We start from the raw sequence: 21,216 nt of genomic DNA on the forward strand, positions 1-21,216 counted from the left end.
TGGAGTGGGAGGACAGGACTTACCGAGGGGAGGCAGCAGGTCTACAGCACTGAACCTCGTGACTGGTCACACGCTCAATGTTTATTCTGAAATGGTTCAAATACTTTAGAGCAGAGGTCTTCAACAGGGGGTCCGGAGGTACTGCAGGGGGGTCGCAAAATCTTTGGTTGATAAGACAATTGAAATTGTTTTTTTTCCCAACGAGCACCACGCTCAAAAATAAAAGATGGCGGACCGAAGTCCGTAGAATAGGGGGCCCCTGCTCCATCTCACCATCGGTTTGGGGGACTTTGGCCTGAAAAAGGTTGAAGACCCCTGCTTTAGAAAATACTGTATCACTTATATAGTCATCTGTCTTCTCAAATAAAGTGACTCACTCAAGGCACTCAATGAAGTTTAGTTCATTTAAATAGTTCCTTACCCCACTGCATTCATGGAATCAAATACGTTTTCCATATCAGATGTTTGAATAGAGGACTGAGATAAAGCCTTTATGAAAGAACATGTTATATGTCTAATACCACAAGATCTGCAAACTTAAAAATGAAAAACACTTGAAAATAAAGCTCTTTATTCATAGACACACATTCTAACATACATTGGGTACAAATAATACAGGAAGTTGCAGAGCCATGACTTGTTCCTGCAGGTGTGTCAGGTGCTGATGGAGGTCTCAGGTCAGAGGTCATCCTGGAACGTGCTCTCATACTGTGTGCAGAACCTGACAGGAAATCAAACAAACCATTGATACGGACCTGGTTTATGACGGCTTTCTCAAGGATCTTAAAGAGGAAGGGACGATAAGTATTTCTCATAAAATACTAATTACTATTATATTTGAACTCATTCAACCAAATAAAAAATGCTATCTTGAGGTAGCGTCATGGCCCGCTATCGTTAGAATCTTCATTGATGCTCCTGCTGAGCGTCGCCTCACACAGGAGGTCCTGGGCTCTGAACCCCAGCGGCTTCCTGTGGGGAGTCTGCATGTTGTCCCCGTGTCCCCGTGGGGTCTCTCCGGGGGCCCCGGCCTCCTCCCACAGTCCACACACATGCCGGTTAGTGACTCTCAATTGGCCCCAGGTGTGCGAATAGGAGAGTTGTGTGTCTCCAACAGAACTGCACACATGTGTCATACGTGTTCTGGGTCCTATAAACACGAGCGAGGTGCAGCTCCTGCTAATGAAGACATTGAGATGCAGTTAAAAGCTACTGAGAAGGCTGCAAGTGGGACGGCAAACTTACTGGGCAGCTTACCTGCAGCGCTCAGAGACTCAGTCGGGACGGATACGTAGAGAGGACGCGTGTTCTTCAGGGACGCTGATGGACATTTACGTAATTCATTTCCGTTGTTCATTTGTAAGAAACTGGGGAAATCGTTCTCTGCGTTTGAGCCTCCCACACTGCGGGAGCAGAGTGGTGCCGGGAAGGCGCCCGGGGAACCGTTGGGGATCAGGTGTTTTGCTTGAGGACACTTTGCTTGAGGACGGTTCCCTCACAACGCCACAGAGCGATGGAACCGCCCACTGTTAAACACATGTGCAGGACAGCCGACAGGTTCACACCGTTACGCATTTGTGTATTTGATGTGCGGTTGCCACCGTTGTGTAATGCATCAAGCAAACATGATGCAGGAGCAGAGGCAAAGATTGAGTTTGTAAGCAGATAGTTAATCAATATCAACTGGTTTCAATACAGGTTTGTATTCTTAGTCTCAAGGTCAAAATGTGTCATTAGGAATTAGTTTATTTGTATTGTTCTGACCCAAGTTGCTCTTCCGAAAATATTCTATTAACAGAATTTAGCAATTACCTGGAGTTTGTTAATCGACCACACAGAGAACTCGCTCAGTTCCCTCTATGAACGGAGGAGAACGTTGGTTGTGTCATTGTGGTTTGTGAGTCAGACCAGGGAATAAAACACTCATTGTGTGAACATTTGGCACCAGTTTATTCATCATTTAACTCAACACAAAATAAATCACATAGCAGGGCAGGTATGTAAAAAAACAACATGCACATCAAATACGCTGTGACAAAGGTCTGGTGTCTGTGGATTGTGCACACAATAAAGAACACAACGCTGTTGTGTGCCTGCAGTCAGTATGTGAAGAGTAAAGCAGATCCCTGTACTGACTAACGTGAGCGCAGGACCTCGCACACGACTACACATGATCAGCCACGCTTTCTAATCACACACACACACAACCTGGGGACAGATCAGCTGCTTTCACTCCAAAAAATCCAACAAAACTGGGGGGGGGGGGCGGGGGGGGGGCACTGGGAGGACCGCTCCACAACACAACAAATACAAACTGGGATAAAGAGTCAAACTCTGTTCCACAAAAATAGATTTTTGTCGAGTCACATTTGTTGAGGCGTTCAGGAGCAGCCCTTCTAGTGGACAAACACAACCTCCTGGACCTTAAGGCCTAACACAAGGGCAATGGTGAAAGTGGGAGCATCGGAAGTGCAGGGGACAAGGACTGGACGATGAACTGTCACATCAACATGCTAGGACGAACAGGAAGAGATCTAGAAGAACAAAAAGACAAACAGGGAGACAAACCTCGGTTAAACCGCAAAGGAACACGGACAGGAAGGAGAAGCAGTGTGAGCCGTAGGATCTCACACACACACACACACACAGACGGCCTGCAGTGAGCACATGCAGGGTCACAGGTCATGTGACATGGGGCGGGGACAACATTACCATGAGATTTTATTCAACAAAACATCGCAGTAAAATGCTCCACACAACCACCTAAACATCACAGCCAACCAGTGTGCACATACTGCCCCCCCAGAACAGCTGGATCAGTCCCTGATACACGTGCTCTGGTCCACGGCCCACCCAGAACCCCCCAGTGGCAGGTTAACGGGGGCGGAGTGGGACGGATACACACCGGCAGTGTCACGCTGTCCACGGCACACAACAGAAAGACACAAGTACTTTATGCTCTCTGTGTTTTTGGAAAAAGAGGATTTTATTCTTTAGCAGCGCTGATGGATCCTACACACACGGTCCATGCCACAGCGACACACAGTACACATCACGCGCAGGAGAACACACACAACAGGAAGGAGAGCGCACACACACACACACACACACCAGGAGATCAAGTGGAACTGTTGCACTTTACATTGTGCTCTTTGAAGTGAATTTCCATTCGGATAAATAATTAAGGCAATAAATAGTTCCCCAGCACACAGGGGAAGTATAAAACCTATATAAAAATAGAAAAGGCATAATAGTTTCAATATACATCATTGTCTCAGTTCCTCCTTCAAATAAATAAATAAAAACATGTCTTGCAGGTCTAAGCATCGGACAGGCTGCCTGGAGCCATGTGACATTTATATGAATGATCCAATCACAGTGGTGTGTCCCTCTGGAGCTCGCAGGACAGTGACTCCACCTCTGACCTCTGACCTGTGACCTGTCACTAGTACGGCAGCGCAGGAGGAGCCCCACTGAAACACGCTGTATGTGGTCCAACTGCATCCTGGTTAAGAAAACACCAGGAATGCAAACGATTCCACGCGCGTCGGCGTCGGCCTCTGGGAGCGGACGGCGCTCAGCGTGGCCCCTCGTCAGCGTGCGCTCCGACGCGTTCACAGCGCCGCGAGGCCGGTCGGAGGCCAGCGCGCGTGTTCAAGTGGAGCTCCTGTGCCTCAGCACGCACATCAAGGGAAACACAGAACTAAGACAAAGGGAGGCAGACCCCCCCAGCGCGCCTCGTGTTTCTGGGCACTGACTAAACGTGGCCTGATTTTAGGGGCGCTACCTGGGGAAGGTGAACAGGTCGTCGGACCGGACAAACTCATTTGTGTATTATGTACACGGCACACAGTACACAGCAAACTGATAACATGGCAACTGAAATGAAAATACACTTGTTTCAAAGGGAAACCGAGTGCATAACGCACAAGGTAAGAGCGGGGGGGGCGTCCAGCCTGAGAACTACTCCTGCACGCAGCTTCCAGTGAGCCGGCGCCTGCATTGGGTGTAACGACCAGAGGGGGCAGCGCAGCAGTCGTGTGCCTGTAATGCACAGATGGGTTTCTGTTCATACTCAACTTACCAGAAGTCCACCCTGCCTAACCAAGTGTGCAGCTCAGTAAGGCTTGCTGTCATTCTTTGAGCGCTTCAGCTGCACCTTCAGCCGCTTCATGCCGATCTGGAAGCCGTTCATGGACTGGATGGCGGCCTGCGATGACACTGGGTTGTCGTAGCTCACAAAGCCTGGGGGGGGGGGGATGCAACAGAAGACCACTTAAAACCCCTCCCCACATTGTTCTCTCCAGTGCTCGTAACCGTTACCCAGAAGGCCGTCTTAAAGTAGCCAATCATCTGCGGACGAGGACGGCGTCGGATTGAGTCGAGTCAGTGCAGCTGACAAAAATACATGAGGCTTCTGCCACGTTACATTTCTGTGAGAGCAGGCGAGTTATTTGCTAACGAAGCGCACTGCTGAGGACGGCATTGTGGGTAATGGCTCCAAACAGGCTTGCAGGGGACGGATTCTGTGTTTTAATCCCGGTTTGCTTTTTTGGTTAAAACAATATTGGCAGCAGGTGATGCTAATGTGCGTTTAATGTGGAGCTGTGAGTTGGTCTCATGTTTCACGCGCGGCCTTTTAATCGCTATATCGCTCGACACAAACTGGTTCTATTTGGCCTTTTGTGCCAAGAATGAATTCACAGGAAAGAAATCCTCCGTCCTCGTGTGCAAAAATGAACCCGAGCATCTGTCAATCATGAAAAGCAAAAAGACAAGAGTTTGATACCAGAAGCACAGAAACCTTGGCTGATGCTTAATTAATTCATCTAGCTTACTTGAGGCTTTATACAATTAGATCACCAGGGAGCCGATTTAGATATTTCATAGGTCATTAAATGACTCGCATGAACTCACCAAAACACTTGCTGAGGTTCGTCTGTTTGTCAATGAAGACTTTAGCAGAGATGACGTTCCCAAAGGGCATAAACATCTGGAGCAGGTCCTGGTCCCCAAACTCCTGGGGCAGGTGGTAAATGAACAAGTTGGCACCTTCTGGACCTGTCAATCGATTCATTGGTTTACCCATCAATCATCAGTAAATGGACAAATCTGCACAGTGAGTTCATCCAACACTTCCCCAGGCCTCAGCACGCAGTAAAACCTGCTCAAATGGAAATGTTGTGCATGCAGCAGACTCATCTACTACTTTGAGTAAAGCCTGATATCAGAAAGGCGGTGGGGGGGTCTCTCCCTGGATATCTAGAACATCAGTAGGACCGGGGGTGAGAGGAGGACTCGGGGAACCAGAAGGTTCCAGAGAGCCCACGTTCCTTTAACAGGGGGAATAAGTGTGTGCGGCCGTCATTGTGCACGTTACTAAGGACACGGAGTGGGCGGGGCCTCTGCACAGGGACACGAACAAAGCAAAAGTCAGAAGGACAAGGGGACTTTCACCATCCAGATGACATTGACATTCTTTCCTAAATGCAGCAGCGTTTACAGGCGTGTGTGGTGGTGTGTGGTGGAGAGAAGTCTTACCGGAGCTTCGACTGTGGCTGGCTGACGCAGCAGATTCAAAACAGGACACAATTCACAAGGAGGGGTCAACACACGGCACACAAACATCTCTACCAGCTCATCTGGCTCCTCCCCTCAGCGTGCAAACACAGACTGAGGAGGGTCACGAGGAGACGTCACAGTGAGAAGCTCTAGTTGGCCTCCTGCTCCCTGTAGAACCCACCTTCCTTCTGGCTGCCTGCGGCGGAGACGCTCTGCTGAGACAGCAGGCTCTGGTTGTAGAGGCTGGGGAGGGCGGCCGCGGCGTACTGCTGGATGCCCGAGTACGCCTGGCTCAGGGCCTCCATGGTGTTCCCTGAGCCATTGGACAGGCCTCCGGAGCCCAGGCTGCCATTCAGTGCTGCCATGCCTGCAGCGCCGTCACAGGGGGGGAAAGGTCAGATCTTACCCCCCTCAACCATGTTCACCCAGTGTCCACCGTGTCTGCTGTGTACAGCGCCGGCACGAGGGTGTAGATCCAGTCCTCAGCGGTCAGTACCTGCCAGGGAGCCCATGTTGAGGCCGGCTCCAGCACTGGCAGCCAGAGACTGCAGGGCCCCCAGAGAAGCCATGGGGTTCACTGACGAGTTGCTGCTGGAGGTGGGGGAGGAGCCTGCTTGGGAACATTTAGTGTTCATCTTGTCATAAAGTAAAGCGTCAAATATTAGACAAAGCAACACACGTTTATGCAAAGCAAAGAGCTTTGTCAATGTATCCACACCATCCAGTTGATGTTACACATAAATGTATTTCACCACGAGAGGTGTGTGTGGGCCTCCTGGATGCAGCTCCCCTATGGAACAATACTGCAGGAGTAGTTCTTGTTTTTCTTTTACCTGAGCTTGTGAGTGCACTGAGAGGGCTACTAGATGTTGTCATGGCGCTGGAGCCCGTGGGCGTGGCCTGTGTGGCACTCGCTGCTGCCGCTAAAGCAGCCAGGTTCTGCATGGCATTAAGACCTGGCAGACATACACAGGGTTAAGTTCCAGACTCCACCCTCCCCTCCTCTGCCCACCACTGTACTGCACACAGAAACACAGCCGGGGGACAGCCGGGGGACGTGTCCTCCCCTGGAGTCAGGCGGCAGTACGGGTCTGAGGCCCCAACCCATCCAAACTAAGAAGCCACGAGTTTGATCAGATCGACAAATTCAAATTCTCAGTCCCACGTGAGTGCGTGACATGGTTGTGTGTGTACCTGAGGCCGAGTGCAGGTTGCTGAGTGCGCTCCCCGTAGAGGCCGACTGCTGCAGCAGCTGTAAGTAGAGCTGCAGCCAGGAGACATGAGGAGACATGAGACACCGCACGCTACGGCCGACACTGGGGAAGAGCTAGTGAACTGTGCTACACACACACTCACTGCCAGGTACTGCGGGCCCAGGCTGTTGAGCCCGGTGAGGTTTCCCCACATGGAAGCAGCACTGAGCTGCTGCATCTGCTGCTGCAGCTGTTGGGCCATTCGCTTCTGCTCCTTGTCCTTCTGCGTGTCTGCAAACTTCACCACGATGGGCGACGAGCAGCCCTGAACACGGTGAATAACGTCTCATTGGACTAGTCAACGGAGCACCGCAGACACTACAATCCACCAAAGCAGGGTTCGTAGTGGGAAGTGGAAGCTCACCTCCATGGTTTGGGACTGGTGCATGGACTTGATGGCTGACTGGGCCATCTGTCTAGCTGTGAATGTCACAAACGCACAACCTGAAGGAGATAAACACAACGCATGGTATTAGAACAGGTGAGGAAACATCTCAGTGATAGCGCTGTGGTTTTGTTCTGCATTGTTATCCTCTTTTCCTTTGTGTAAAGCAGTGGTTCTCAACTGGTCCGGCTCCGGGACCCACCATCACCCCTTGATGACAAGCCGCGACCCAAATCGAGGAGCATTCTCAACTTCTCAAATGTATTTAATGAAAATAGGGTGCAGTTTGAACCTGTGAGAGTGTGGTACGTAAGCCAACACAAAAACAGCCAGCTGTTAATTCTTCTTCAGGCAAAGGCCCGCTGACCCATTAAAAACCAGTTGAGAATCACTGCTCTGAAGTGTGTTGGAACAGACACGGCCCACATCCATCACTCTGGTTTGTTGTATTTCATTCATTGCTACCCTAGCATTGTCTATTGAAGCACAAAACATTTTTAATGGTGTACACTGCTAACATAGACCTCCCCATCCTGTGTGTGTGTGTGTGTGTGTGTGTGTGTGAGAGGAGCCAATAGGTTTTTACCCCGGCTGAGTCCATCGGGCCCTCGGAGGATCCGGCACTCCTCTATCTGCCCGTATGCTGAGAACATCATCCGGATGTCGTTCTCGTTACACTTCTTGGAGATCATTCCAATGAAAAGCTTCCTGTCCTCCACGGCTGCATCCAACACAAGCCACATTGCACACTGTGTCAAGCTGAATGCAGGTCACATGGGAACCTCCCTAACAGCACCACTCTGGGCCCGTCATCATTCCTCGTGTTGAAAGTGGACATTCCCTTTCCTACAGTGGCGCCGATCAAAGGTCACCAACGTTACGTAGTCGACTTGACTCGATGGACGCAGCAGGCCGAAGCCCCTGATTGGCTGTCACTAGACCTTTGAATACATCAGAGCACAGACTCTTTAGGGGTAAATGATGCAGAGAACCGGAGGCTGTGTGTGCTGCACACTAGTCACAAAGGTTCCACGCGTCTATAACCATGAGATCGCAGCACAACACACGACTACTAGTCACACTAAATGTCCTTCAACCGTCTCACCAGGCAACGACTCACAAATAGTGGAGTCATTCAAAGCAATGGGCTGTTTTCGGAAGCTGCTCCTCTCTGGGGCCTTACCGTTGTTCTTCTCACTGTCCGCTGGCTTCATCTGGATCGGGTGGTGCATCTGGAGAAGGAACAACGTGCAGCACTGAGATGTTAGCACAGCCTCCACGGGCAAGTTCATGAGCATTGACTTTGATGCTGATGGACATTGATACAGGCGGCTGTAAGTGTGTGTGGGGGTGAATATCTCAATGATTCAGTATAAGACCAACTGTTAAATAATGAAATGTACGGCTCCTACATCAATTTTAACATTTTAAATCAATTTGACATGAAAATATATTAAAGAATGTAAAGCAATTGATAGGCCTGGATGCACTTCTTTCCAATTTCTTGTCCAATTACATGCCCTTGTCCCCCCCCCCAGGCAATATTGTCTAACATGAAACTAGTCTGTGACAGTGTTAATTTTGGCAGCTATTTTTGATTTAGTCTTTAGACGAAAAATGCATATTAGTTTTAGTCACATTTAGTCATTTTAATCCTTCTTAGTTTTAGTCGACGAAAACTAGACTAAAATGTAATTAGTTTTAGTCCCATTTAATATCCATATTAAACTCATTTTCTTCCCTCCTCAGGCCCAGGGACCCTGTGTTGTGTCTACAGCTGCATAATAGTCCCTCCTATAGGACAGGCCTATAGATGTCCCTCCTATAGGACAGGCCTATAGATGTCCCTCCTATAGGACAGGCCTATAGATGTCCCTCCTATAGGACAGGCCTATAGATGTCCCTCCTATGGGACAGGCCTATAGATGTCCCTCCTATAGGACAGGCCTATAGATGTCCCTCCTTTAGGACAGGCCTATAGATGTCCCTCCTATAGGACAGGTCTAAAGCAGGTCGACAAACTTTTTGACTCGCGGCCACAGTGGGTTGTAAAATGTGACGGAGGAGCCAGGCCTAAGAACAAATGGTTGAAGTGTTTGTGTGAGCTGATATAAATGACAGGATTTGGATTTTAACAAATAGCAAAGCATTTATTTGCAAGGCAATTTAACAAATTGTCAAAGGTGTAACATCTTCATGAGGACCAGGGACCTAAACGCAACACTTAGTTGTCTTTGTTTACTTGCGATGCTTTTGACACTTCATGGTCCTTTATTGTTTCCACTGTCCCAACTAAAGAGACCTTAACGTCCTACAATCGCTGCAATACATTATTTTCTTGGCTTCAGAACCTGCAATGAGTTTATTACGTTAGACGCGTTTGTGACGGAGCGTCTCATCCAGCGAGGAAACGCTGGCTGATGTCGCCAGAGAACAGAGCAGAAAGGTCCGACGGTCTTTAAACGCGTCTTCATGTTTCTGTGAAGCAGCGCGGCTTCAGCCCGCTAACAGGCAGCTAACAGGCAGCTAACAGGCAGCTAACAGGCAGCTAACCCGAGACAGCTGAGCTAAACTAACGAAGCCGAAGCGTAAAATAGTCGTCGCGGTCCGAAGCACCGCTGCACCGATACGAGCGTCCTGGGTTGGTGGATGACGTCATCATGACGCGTTAATATGCGCCGTACTTTGTCTGTCTGTTGTCTGTCAGCTGCGTGCGAATTTAGGGGGAAAAAGTATCGTGACTTCGTCAACCACCAACATGTTCGTCTCGTTAACGAAAGTTAGAATAGATTTAGTCATAGTTTTTATTTTTTAAGATCGTTTTCGTCTCGTCTTAGTCTCGTCTTAGTCATGGAAAAAAGGTTCGTTAACGAAAAGTTTTCATCATAGTTTTCGTCGACGAAATGAACACTGTTCTGTGAGGGTCTAACAGTTGGGTAGCGGCGCCCTAGATGAATGATCCGAGGCTCACTTACCCCTGGGAGGATCTTCATGTTGTGCAGTGCATTCTGGGCCTCCAGGGCTGATTTGCGGGTGTAGTAAGTTATAAAACAGCAGCCTGCCGAGGAGGAAAACCCACAGTTAACAGATGTGCTCTGTAGAACTCATGCATGTGGTGTTGAGGGCGGGACGCTCGTACTACCACTGTCACATGTCCTCGTCATCCCAAACTACCGTAAATAAGAAAAAAGGTTTATATTTAAAAGTTAATAACCAGCCAGCCAACTCGTCCGGCCTCCACCAACACACATCTGACACATTGGCCGTGACCTTTGAGCACCACCTTCTGATCACTGCGTCCATGAGTCCAGGTGGACGTTTGTCCACAGTGACCGCTGTCTCCGTGGCGGAGGCAAAAACAAACTGCAGCCCAGTAGGGCTTCATGCTACGCTGATAAATACATTGTTCATTGACCTTTGCTCTGAGGGGGGTTCTGACTGCGGTCTCGGAGAACGTTTATCTCATAGACCGCTCCGTACGGCTCAAACAGCTCCCGAAGCTGCTCCTCGGACCAGGACCGGGGAATCTGCCCCACGAACATCTTAATGGCATCAACATCTGGTTGGTCAGGGTGGTCCAGAGACCCATTCATCTTCTTCCCACTACGAACACAAAAAACAACATGTGGTGGGAACATGGAGGAAACAATAACGCAAATGATACTGATTCTTATTCTATCATATAAGGTTTCTACTGGGACACATACACACATACAAGAAAGGTTTCCTTTCCTTAAATAGTAAAAATGATAATTATTAATACATAAAAACAGTCAAATGTGGAGTAGAAAAACATGAACAAGCACCGTATAATAGCTGAAAGTATCTCATACCATCAGACTTATCAACTCCTGGTAAAAATTCAACTGATTTCTGGCTCTGGGTACATGACAGAACCTTCTGCTGTGTCAGGTTCCTCACCGCGAATCAGGAACAAGGACTATCAGACCAACATTAACTAAAGACCCGACCACGAGACAAAGGACACGCCTGGTCACACCAGGAGGAAACAACCATGTCCCAAAAATAATTCCAACCGATTTGATGTCAGCATTAACAGTTCTAAATGTCATCCTTTCATTTTGTACTGTTATGATCTTCTTTCTTAGAAGAAACACAATTGAAAAAGGAAAAACATTATATTTTGATTGATTAAAAGAATTCTAATGAAATAACTGCTACATACATTTGGTTTCTCACCAATGCTCCTTTTCACTGAACAGAGCCTGAACGCATCATACCGAAAAATGAAAGTAGCCTCTGTTCATTTGCCGTTAGCACTGCTGCTACTAGCTCCCCTCCGGTACATTTTAACTCATTTTCACATTGTAACATTATCAGAGATGAGCGACTATAAAAGCATCAATGACGTCCTCCACTGATATTTTTCTGAATATTGGCGGATAACTAATAGGCAGTAACACTACATTTTACACGGTGAAATCAATCCACGGTTCACATGCGCGTCGAACCATGATCTTTAAAAATGAACAGCTTTTAATCAGTCCATCGCGTGCCATCGATTAAAGAAATGACGTCACAGTCTACCGCGGGAGATGACCAAAACTAATGCCAGCGCTAATTAGTGATCCTTGCTTCCGAATGGCCGCATTTAATTTCATTCCAAAGCCACCAGGCCGACTAAGAATGTGACGGTTTGCTCCTTCTGACAGATGAGAGGCTCGATGTTTTCTTTCTTTATTTACCGGCTGGTCCCCCCCTAAAAACTACACACTACATTGGAGAAATCTTTAAAGATGAATATAGAAATGCTTTGGATGTTCAGATCTGCTTTGTTGGACAACACTGACACCAGTCCCGTCTCACACGACTGTCCAACGTGTCTGAGCTGAGCCGTCACTTCACAGGGAAGACATGGGAAGTTGGTTTGGCTCTGCTCCCGGTTCTTCAAGGACAACGAGCATCTATTTACCGACCAGCTGAAATGTTACACATGCACGGTTTATCCCGAGCGTCCCACAATAGGGGCCAAACGGGAGCCTATTGGCTAAAATATACACCAATGCGTTTGAAAAAACACAACTCCAAATACTCCTAAAAACCTGCACATGGCGGTGCAAGGGGCAAACAAAGGACACAGCCCACCTAAGAGCCGGCCCAGACAGCGCTGAGGACTCATTTCTCTCAGAAAAAACAAAGCCAGAGCAAAATAACACCAAACATCCAAGAACATGAAGGCCCCTAAACTTTGCCGCTTTGATTGAAATTATGAGAATAATCCGGTGTTTCTGCAGAGCAAGACGCCAGCCTCTGTTCCTCATCAGAATATCCAGTGTTACGCGCTCACTTCACAGTGAAGAATTAACAGCTTGCAATGTCCTCATCCATAACTTAATGTGGCGTCTCCATTCTGAGGCAATAATAGTTGTTTGAGAATACACTTGAATACACAGTGAAGCCTAATTTTTAATCAAGCGAATACATGTTTGGATTTATTTTGTATGGTTGTTAAATGTTTCTACCGAGCCAGTTTTTCTTTTTTGCCGTCCGTGTTTTGGAGAGCAAAGGATGAACCCTACGTATGCATAAGCACGCTGTTGGGTATTTAATGGCCACAGGTATATCCTGCATCCCCAGATACAACCACAACCACTTAATGTCTACTTTCTATAGTTGAATCAGCTATGACCTATTTGATGCGTTTTCCTCTTTCACAGTTCCAGAGAAGCTTTGAAGTTTCACCCTTCAGGGAGGTTCAGCCCTACGAATGCGAGGACTTGAGAGTCCTGTATTTAGTTTGTTGGAGCAGATTTGCACTCCTCTAACGGATTATTAGGAACACCCGTTCAACTTCTCATTAATGCAATTATCTAATCAACCAATCACACGGCAGTTGCTTCAATGCATTTAGGGGTGTGGTCCTGGTCAAGACCATCTCCTGAACTCCAAACTGAGTGTCAGAATGGGAAAGAAAGGTGATTTAAGCCATTTTGAGCGTGGCGTGGTTCTTGGTGCCAGACTGGACGGTCTGAGTATTTCACAATCTGCTCACTTACTGGGATTTTCACGCACAACCATTTCTAGGGTTTACAAAGAATAGTGTGAAACGGGAAAAATATCCAGTATGCGGCAGTCCTGTGGGTGAAAATGCCTTGTTGATGCTAGAGGTCAGAGGTCAGAGGAGAACGGGCCGACTGATTCAAGCTGATAGAAGAGCAACTTTGACTGAAATAACCACTCGTTACCACCGAGGTGTGCACCAAAGCCACAACACGCACAACCTTGAGGCGGATGGGCTACAACAGCAGAAGACCCCACCGGGTACCACTCATCTCCACTACAAATAGGAAAAAGAGGCTACAATTTGAGCTCACCAGAATTGGACAGTTGAAGACTGGAAAAAAGTTGCCTGGTCTGATGAGTCTCGATTTCTGTTGAGACATTCAGATGGTAGAGTCAGAATTTGGCGTAAACAGAATGAGAACATGGATCCATCGTGCCTGGTTACCACTGTGCAGGCTGCTGGTGGTGTAATGGTGGGGGGGATGTTTTCTTGGCACACTTTAGGCCCCTTAGTGCCAATTGGGCATCATTTAAATGCCACAGCCTACCTGAGCGTTGTTTCTGACCATATCTATCCCTTTATGGCACCATGTACCCATCCGCTGATACTTCCAGCAGGATAATGCACCATGTCACAAAGCTCCAATCATTTCAAATTGGTTTCTTGAACATGACAATGAGTCCACTGTACTAACATGGCCCCCACAGTCACCAGATCTCAACCCAGTAGAGCATCTTTGGGATGTGGTGGAACGGGAGCTTCGTGCCCTGGATGTGCATCCCACAAATCTCCATCAACTGCAAGATGCTGTCCTATCAATATGGGCCAACGTTTCCAAAGAATGCTTTCAGCACCTTGTTGACTCAAGGCCACGTAGAATTAAGGCAGTTAAGGCAGGGGGTCAAACACAGTATTAGTATGGTGTTCCTAATAATCCTTTAGGTGAGGGTATAGCAGAAGAGTCATCCTGATGGTCTGCTCTGTAGCACCTGGGCCGTCATGGGATCAAACCGACAACCCTCTGATTGGAGGACGACCTGCTCCCCACTCTCCCACAGTCACCCACGATCCACCACGTGTCCACAATGTCCACCGGGTTCACCATGTCCTGCTCAGCAAGAGAATCCTTCTGGCTAAAGTCAAAGCCAGCCTGGGTTTTCTGTATCGAAACAAGGCCTCCTTCACACTCTGCCAAATTCACCCTTGTGAAAACGACCATCCTTCCTCTATTCGACTAAGGCGATATCATTTATAAAATGGCATCAAAGACCACCCTCAGAAAACTGGACACACTCCACCACTCAGCAATCCGATTTGCCACGAGTGCACCCATCACCACCCACCCCTGTGATCTTTACAGACTGGTGGATTGGCCCTCCCTCCATACGACACTGGCTGCTTGTGGTCTACAAATCCATTTTGGGAATGACCCGCCGCTACCTCTTAAATATTCTGCACATATCCGACAGCAATCGGCATCATCGTTCCAAAGGTCCGTACTGTGTTTGCTCGTAAATCCTTTCGTTTGCCGCTGAAAATGATTGGAACTCAGTACAAAACACCCTCAAACGAACAGCCCTCACCTCCCCCAACATGTTCAAACATCAACGAGCCAGTTGACTGCTGCACTCGCTGACCAGCCCTCACTCTCCTCCATTTTTACAAAGTACTTCCAGTAATCTGTTTGTACATAGTGTTTATTGATCTGTATATTGCTATCGTATTTGATCTCAGACCAGTATATGTAACTTTAAATCACATTTGCACTTGGGCTTTAGTTTAACTGTGAGGTGACATCACTCATGCATTTTAGATGTAGCCAATATGTACTTATGATACACCAGACAAACATCCAAAACTAATTGAATTTACAACAGATGCACATGCACACATGCTACCAGTGAGTTATTAAAACACCGGTTATCAAAGACCCTGAAGTTCTTAACACGATTGTGTCTTTTGGGGAAATCAAATCAAAATTCTGTTTAGAGAAAGAACCGTGACAAGGAGGAGAAGCTTCCCTCACGTGAGGAACTGATGACAAATACAACTACAACACAGCGGCTCATGGTCTTTACCAACCACACACCCAAACATGTCCACGGAAAACACAGACGACGACTTACGAAGCCAGTTACTTACACAGGACTAGAATTCAATGAGCAATGGTCCACCATCATCTCGGGGAGAAAATCCAACTTAAAAGAAGCCATGATGGCAAATCGGCTTCTTTTTTCTTCCTTCTTCTTGGAGCCCACCCGACAATGAGGCTTAATTGACAGAGTGATCACAGGGGGGTGTTAAACTCCGGGTCGTACGCGGCTCGGTAGGTTCCTGGTGTACAGCAGCAGACGGCGACAGACAGAAAAGCAGCGGGTGGCCACACACTACTGCACATGGAGACGTCGTCCACTGGAACACAGATACGACAGACGCAATCCGGCTTGGTGTGAGACAGCAGAAGAGCGCGGGGGACAGACGGACAGCGCTTCACCTGGTTTCCAGCTTCTGGGACTGACCACAGCAGGGATCACTGGGGCCACAGAGAGAAATGGCCATTTGCGTCCCACAATCAAAGTGCTGATGATCCACGGCCTTTGTGAACGTTTCTCCTAGGCCAGCAGATCTGGCTGCAGCGTCAGATAAACACGGTGTCAGATTGATGGTGATAAGGCCCAGTGGGCAGAGGGAATGAACCAGGGAGTGAATAGTGCTCAGGAGGAGCTAATCCCTGGACTAGCCACTCCAGAGGCTAACAATTCGGTTCCGGCCTGGGGGGGGCTGTGTTTACCCTGTTGTCCTAAAGGCCGCGCTGCTTTGTGTGAGTGTAAAAACAGAAGTGAGACAATGTCAAATGACACAGGCTTTGTTCTTTGTGCACACTCAAACACACATGGGGTGTGATGACTGATAAGAGCACCAAAATCCACCAGCCCGCCTCAGGTGGTGGTTGGCTTTCACTCAGCATATGCATTTACTGCCGCATGTGGGTTTGGATCCAAATGAAATGATTTATTCAAGCAACACGTGGGCACCCAACCACACCGGCAGAGCACACTCCTAATGCCACACAGCCTGTCAAATAACTAAAGACATACAACCATATCTGTTGATTGAAAGCAGGTCGACATTTAACCGACAGGTGGACGTCCCGTGCTGTTGACGCTGTCTCGCCGCTACAGCGCACACCACGTGATGAAACTGGGAGATGGCTGGATAAACTTGGACTGGACCTCATGATGTGTTTTGAAAAGATGGGGCCAGTTTTCGGGAGGACGAGACTTTGCCTCATCATGTAGAAACACCGTTACAGTCACATCCGTCTCCACCACTGTTGTGGAGACACATGGCTGCATGGTGCGGTTGACCCCCCCCCCCACCTTCTTACCCCACTAGTGCCAAGCTGGGGACGTCCGGGGCAGAGAGCGGTAGCGTCTGCTCTGGAGAGACGTACAGGGTTTCGGGGTCCAGGCTGTCCATCCTGGGCCGTGCACTACTGCTAGCAACACACACACACACACACACACACACACAGAGGAAACGAGACACACAAAACATTACTAATGGACACACAAGTTTTTACGCACGCAACACTCAACTCATGCATCAGTGACAGGTGGATGCGTGCATGGGGGGGGGTCAGTGTGTCTGTTTGCCGCTCTGAGCCATAACTTCACCATTGGGCCGACTGAACAAGCTGCACCGATGACAACAACTAGTTCAGCATCAGCACTAAAACGAAGAATGTTTACGGGAGAACGGATCAGATTGAAGAGATTTTGTCTGAAGAAATGCGTAAATATGACCGCTTTCACAAGCCGTCATTGGCGGACTATGAGGACAACAAAGTTGGAGGAAAATACGGGACAAATGTGTCCTTGATGAAAAGCAGCAGTGTGGATGCACGGGGCAATAAAGTCTATGATAAATAAATAAACAAACCAGCGACTTCCACACACAAAGACGTGACTCTCTAGGTCGTCTTCAACAGAACACGTGACTCCACCTGTTGTTCTGGAGGTGAATCGCTCTGCAACACACGCAGGACTTTACAACCAGGAAGTGAAACCAGTGCGTCGGCACGACGTAAAGACGCAGACGCAGAAACATGCGCCGGCCTTCACAGCTGGTTTGCAACTTTGTGTCAGGCTCAGTATGCAGAGGTGCAGGACCCTCCACCCCCCAAAGGACCCTGATCAGCTGATCAGCCTATAGATGATGTCATCCAGTCAAATGTTGTACCACAGACATGATGGCTTCACAAAGTGATAGCAATCATATGTATAGTGAGAAGATAATAAAATAACCCCAGCTGATCATGACAGAAAAACAAAATCTGTTAATCGACAACGAGGCAAAAGCTGCGACGGGAAGAGTCGCCTTCTGCGAGACAAATTCATGAGTTCACGTTGAGGGAGCAGCTGCTTTGGAGTCTACCAAGACTACTGGGCATCCTCGTACCCAGTCCACCAAGTGTGCCGAGCTCCCCACCTGTCAAACACCTGCCCACATGGCCCACTGCTTGCCAGATGTTGCTTGTGAAGCTTGTTTACCAAATCAAAATGAGGTGTTTGTATGTTGCTCACGGGTTCATTGTGGACATGTGTCAACAGCTGACACTTGATGCTGTGTGGTTGTCTCTGTTAATGTAGATTAATATTATCTGTTGACATTAGATACGCACACACTTCGCCATACTTGTTGAACTTTGCCCCAGTGGTCCGTGTAAGCAGCTCCTGGGAAAGGCCAGCTGCGGGAGGAGTGACGTAACGTTATTTACGTAAATAATAACGTTATCTGATGTTATGCGTGTGGCGCATCTCCAGCGCAGCAAAGCCCCGCACACCTGCTCACTAACAGCAGCCGAAACACCACGCGCACCCTGCCAGCTCGGCCATGACGTCATTTCACCGACACATAAAAGAAGTAGGCGACGTCTGAGCGCAGCGGCAGCTAGCTAAGCGGGCCGGCCGGCCGGCGGTGTGATGCTAGCGACCACAGCTAGCCAAGGCGGCTAGCTTTCACGGCTAGCTACGACAGCTAGCTACCACAAGTTAGCTACGACAGCTAGCGTCCTCAAGTTAGCTACGACAGCTGGCTACGGCTGACAACTTCAGATGACCAACTTACCCGTTTGTTTACGCCACTGTTAATTTGACTTGTGCTTAAGACGGGACGTCTTTTGGGGTGTTTGCTCACGACACAGCGTCAAGCATGTTGCACGTAGCAGGCTGCCGATAACACAGGTGAGCGGTTGCGGCTGTCACCGGACACGCAGCTAGCCTTAGCAGTCCCGTGTAAAATGGCAGTCTCCCCTGAACCGTTACCAATCACAGGCTGCACCGGGAGGGAGGAGGGCAGTGCCGCGACGTTACCTTCTGCAGGCCCCCAACAGACCAACGCGCGCATTCCCTGTTATTTAGTGCGGGTTCTTGTAGTGAAAGCGCTTCAAAGGGAACGGAACATCTCACAGTGTGCGGGGCTCCATTCCTCACAAGACGAGTCTTTATGCTGTAGAAGTGTTCAATGATCATGAAGAACATCATTATAAACGAGCAGCGAGACCCAACATGACAATGTAAGCAACGCACAAGCAGCGCTTTGTGCAACAAGTGTGAATGCACGAGACAATGTACAGGAACACGTGCTCAATGTGTACAAGCTAAGATGACTTAGCTCTAACGTCATCAAAATAAATAAATACTGCAGTTTACTGGAGACAAGAACCCATATCATTACAAATAAAAACACATCTGACAAAGAAATATATATACTATATATACAGCATGTAAACCAATAAATAGTGTGGTATAACCAAACCTTTCATATCAACATTAAATACAATTTTTTGATCAGATAAATTGCTGTTCTGTGTTAAAAAAAAACAATTAAATTGCTTATAGTAAAAACCTGCCAAATCCCCAAATGACTATCCGCTCTGACCAGAGATTTTCTTTATGCTGGCAGTTTAGACCTCGTCCCTGATCACACTTGAATCGAGCCTTCTAAAAATGTTCCCGTCCATCTACTATTGTTGTATAGTTTTTTTGCATGTCCCTCTCTACAATTCAATTTAAAAAGGTTTTATTTACATTAATTATGCCTGAAGCATTTAACTGATTCAACAAAGGAAGTTAAATATCCCATAATAATACAGCCATAAGATGTACCTGGATACCTGTAGAAAGGCTTTGGTCTGACAGACAAAATGAAAATAATATTACAAATAGTTAAGATAAAAGGGAGCAGCTAAGCACAACCTAGAAAATATCAAACCAAATGCAACTCTGAAATAAGATAAATGACACATGGGTAACAATACAACAGATGAAGAGCTTAGAGCGCAGAAACACAGACCAGAGAACTACAACTACAACGAACCAGACAACTACAACGGACCAGCGAACCACAACCACAACGAACTACAACGGACCAGCGAACCACAACCACAATGAACCAGAGAACTACAACGAACCAGAGAACCACAACCACAACGAACCAGAGAACTACAACGGACCAGAACTACGCCGTACCAGAGAACTACACCGTACCAGAGAACTACAACTACAACGAACCAGACAACTACAACGGACCAGCGAACCACAACCACAACGAACCAGAGAACTACAACGGACCAGAACTACGCCGTACCAGAGAACTACGCCGTACCAGAGAACTACAACTACAACGAACCAGACAACTACAACGAACCAGACAACTACAACGGACCAGAAAACTACACCGTACCAGAGAACTACAACTACAACGGACCAGAAAACTACAACTACAACGGACCAGAAAACTACAACGGACCAGAAAACTACAACGGACCAGAACTACACCGTACCAGAGAACTACACCGTACCAGAGAACTACAACTACAACGGACCAGAAAACTACAACGGACCAGAACTACGCCGTACCAGAGAACTACAACTACAACGAACCAGACAACTACAACGAACCAGACAACTACAACGGACCAGAAAACTACAACGGACCAGAACTACACCGTACCAGAGAACTACAACTACAACGGACCAGAAAACTACAACGGACCAGAACTACACCGTACCAGAGAACTACACCGTACCAGAGAACTACAACTACAACGGACCAGAAAACTACAACGGACCAGAACTACGCCGTACCAGAGAACTACAACTACAACGAACCAGACAACTACAACGAACCAGACAACTACAACGGACCAGAAAACTACAACGGACCAGAACTACACCGTACCAGAGAACTACAACTACAACGGACCAGAAAACTACAACGGACCAGAAAACTACAACGGACCAGAAAACTACAACGGACCAGAGAACTACAACGGACCAGAACTACGCCGTACCAGAGAACTACAACTACAACGAACCAGACAACTACAACGGACCAGAAAACTACAACTACAACGAACCACAACTACAACGAACCAGAGAACTACAACGGACCAGAACTACAACGAACCAGAGAACTACAACGGACCAGAGAACTACAACGGACCAGAGAACTACAACGGACCAGAACTACAACGTATAAATGGACAGTTGCATGTGGAAGTTACATAGAATGTAACTGAAATGATCCCAACCATGACGGATCGGAGCTGTTAACACGGTGTCATTCATCCCAAAGCCCACCGGTGACCTACTGACAATACTGTCCTCAACTGTGGGACTTAAGTTAAGAAAGAGGACACAGAGGCCGCAGATGATCAGTGTGAGTGTAACACGTAGCACTCATATGCTACACAAGGAGCTGTTTGTTGGTGGAATGTGGTTCAGCATTTCTTTCTGATGCCATCCATGTGTTTTGCCACCTGCTGGTCGTTGGCTTCTCTTCTCAGAACAGGAGGTACCTGCCCAAGTAGCAGAGGCAGTCGTGGTGTGGACCCGGCTCCAGCTGCAGGGATCCATTGACCAACGCAGAGATGGACACGTTGTCTTAGACTCACGTGGACCTGGGAAGGACTCCATGACGTATAA

At 47.9% G+C, this 21,216-nt stretch overlaps 1 protein-coding gene across 50 annotated transcripts; it reads right to left on the minus strand.

Moving 5' to 3' along the window:
- Positions 1-1,926: 1,926 nt before the first annotated feature.
- celf1 (cugbp, Elav-like family member 1) lies at positions 1,927-18,983 on the minus strand. Of its 50 annotated transcripts, none has more exons than XM_078085347.1 (17): positions 18,697-18,846; positions 16,614-16,721; positions 13,536-13,592; positions 10,616-10,803; positions 10,176-10,258; positions 8,384-8,432; positions 7,787-7,921; positions 7,180-7,259; positions 6,913-7,080; positions 6,757-6,826; positions 6,396-6,518; positions 6,059-6,175; positions 5,744-5,929; positions 5,542-5,562; positions 4,918-5,061; positions 4,085-4,245; positions 1,927-2,534 (listed from the first exon to the last, which is right to left on the minus strand). In XM_078085347.1, the coding sequence occupies exons 1-16, from the start codon at positions 18,711-18,713 to the stop codon at positions 4,118-4,120; spliced, it is 1,674 nt and encodes a 557-aa protein (XP_077941473.1). In that variant the 5' UTR covers positions 18,714-18,846; the 3' UTR covers positions 1,927-2,534; positions 4,085-4,117. The 50 variants fall into 50 exon arrangements, with proteins under 50 accessions (XP_077941473.1, XP_077941475.1, XP_077941488.1 ...); XM_078085349.1 differs by having other exon boundaries at positions 6,059-6,172; positions 6,919-7,080; positions 18,697-18,845; XM_078085362.1 differs by lacking the exon at positions 5,542-5,562 and having other exon boundaries at positions 6,059-6,172; positions 6,919-7,080; positions 18,697-18,861.
- Between the last annotated feature and the right edge of the window lie 2,233 nt (positions 18,984-21,216).

Source organism: Gasterosteus aculeatus, chromosome 12 (assembly GCF_964276395.1).
Source record: "Gasterosteus aculeatus chromosome 12, fGasAcu3.hap1.1, whole genome shotgun sequence".
Taxonomy (NCBI): Eukaryota; Metazoa; Chordata; class Actinopteri; order Perciformes; family Gasterosteidae; genus Gasterosteus; species Gasterosteus aculeatus.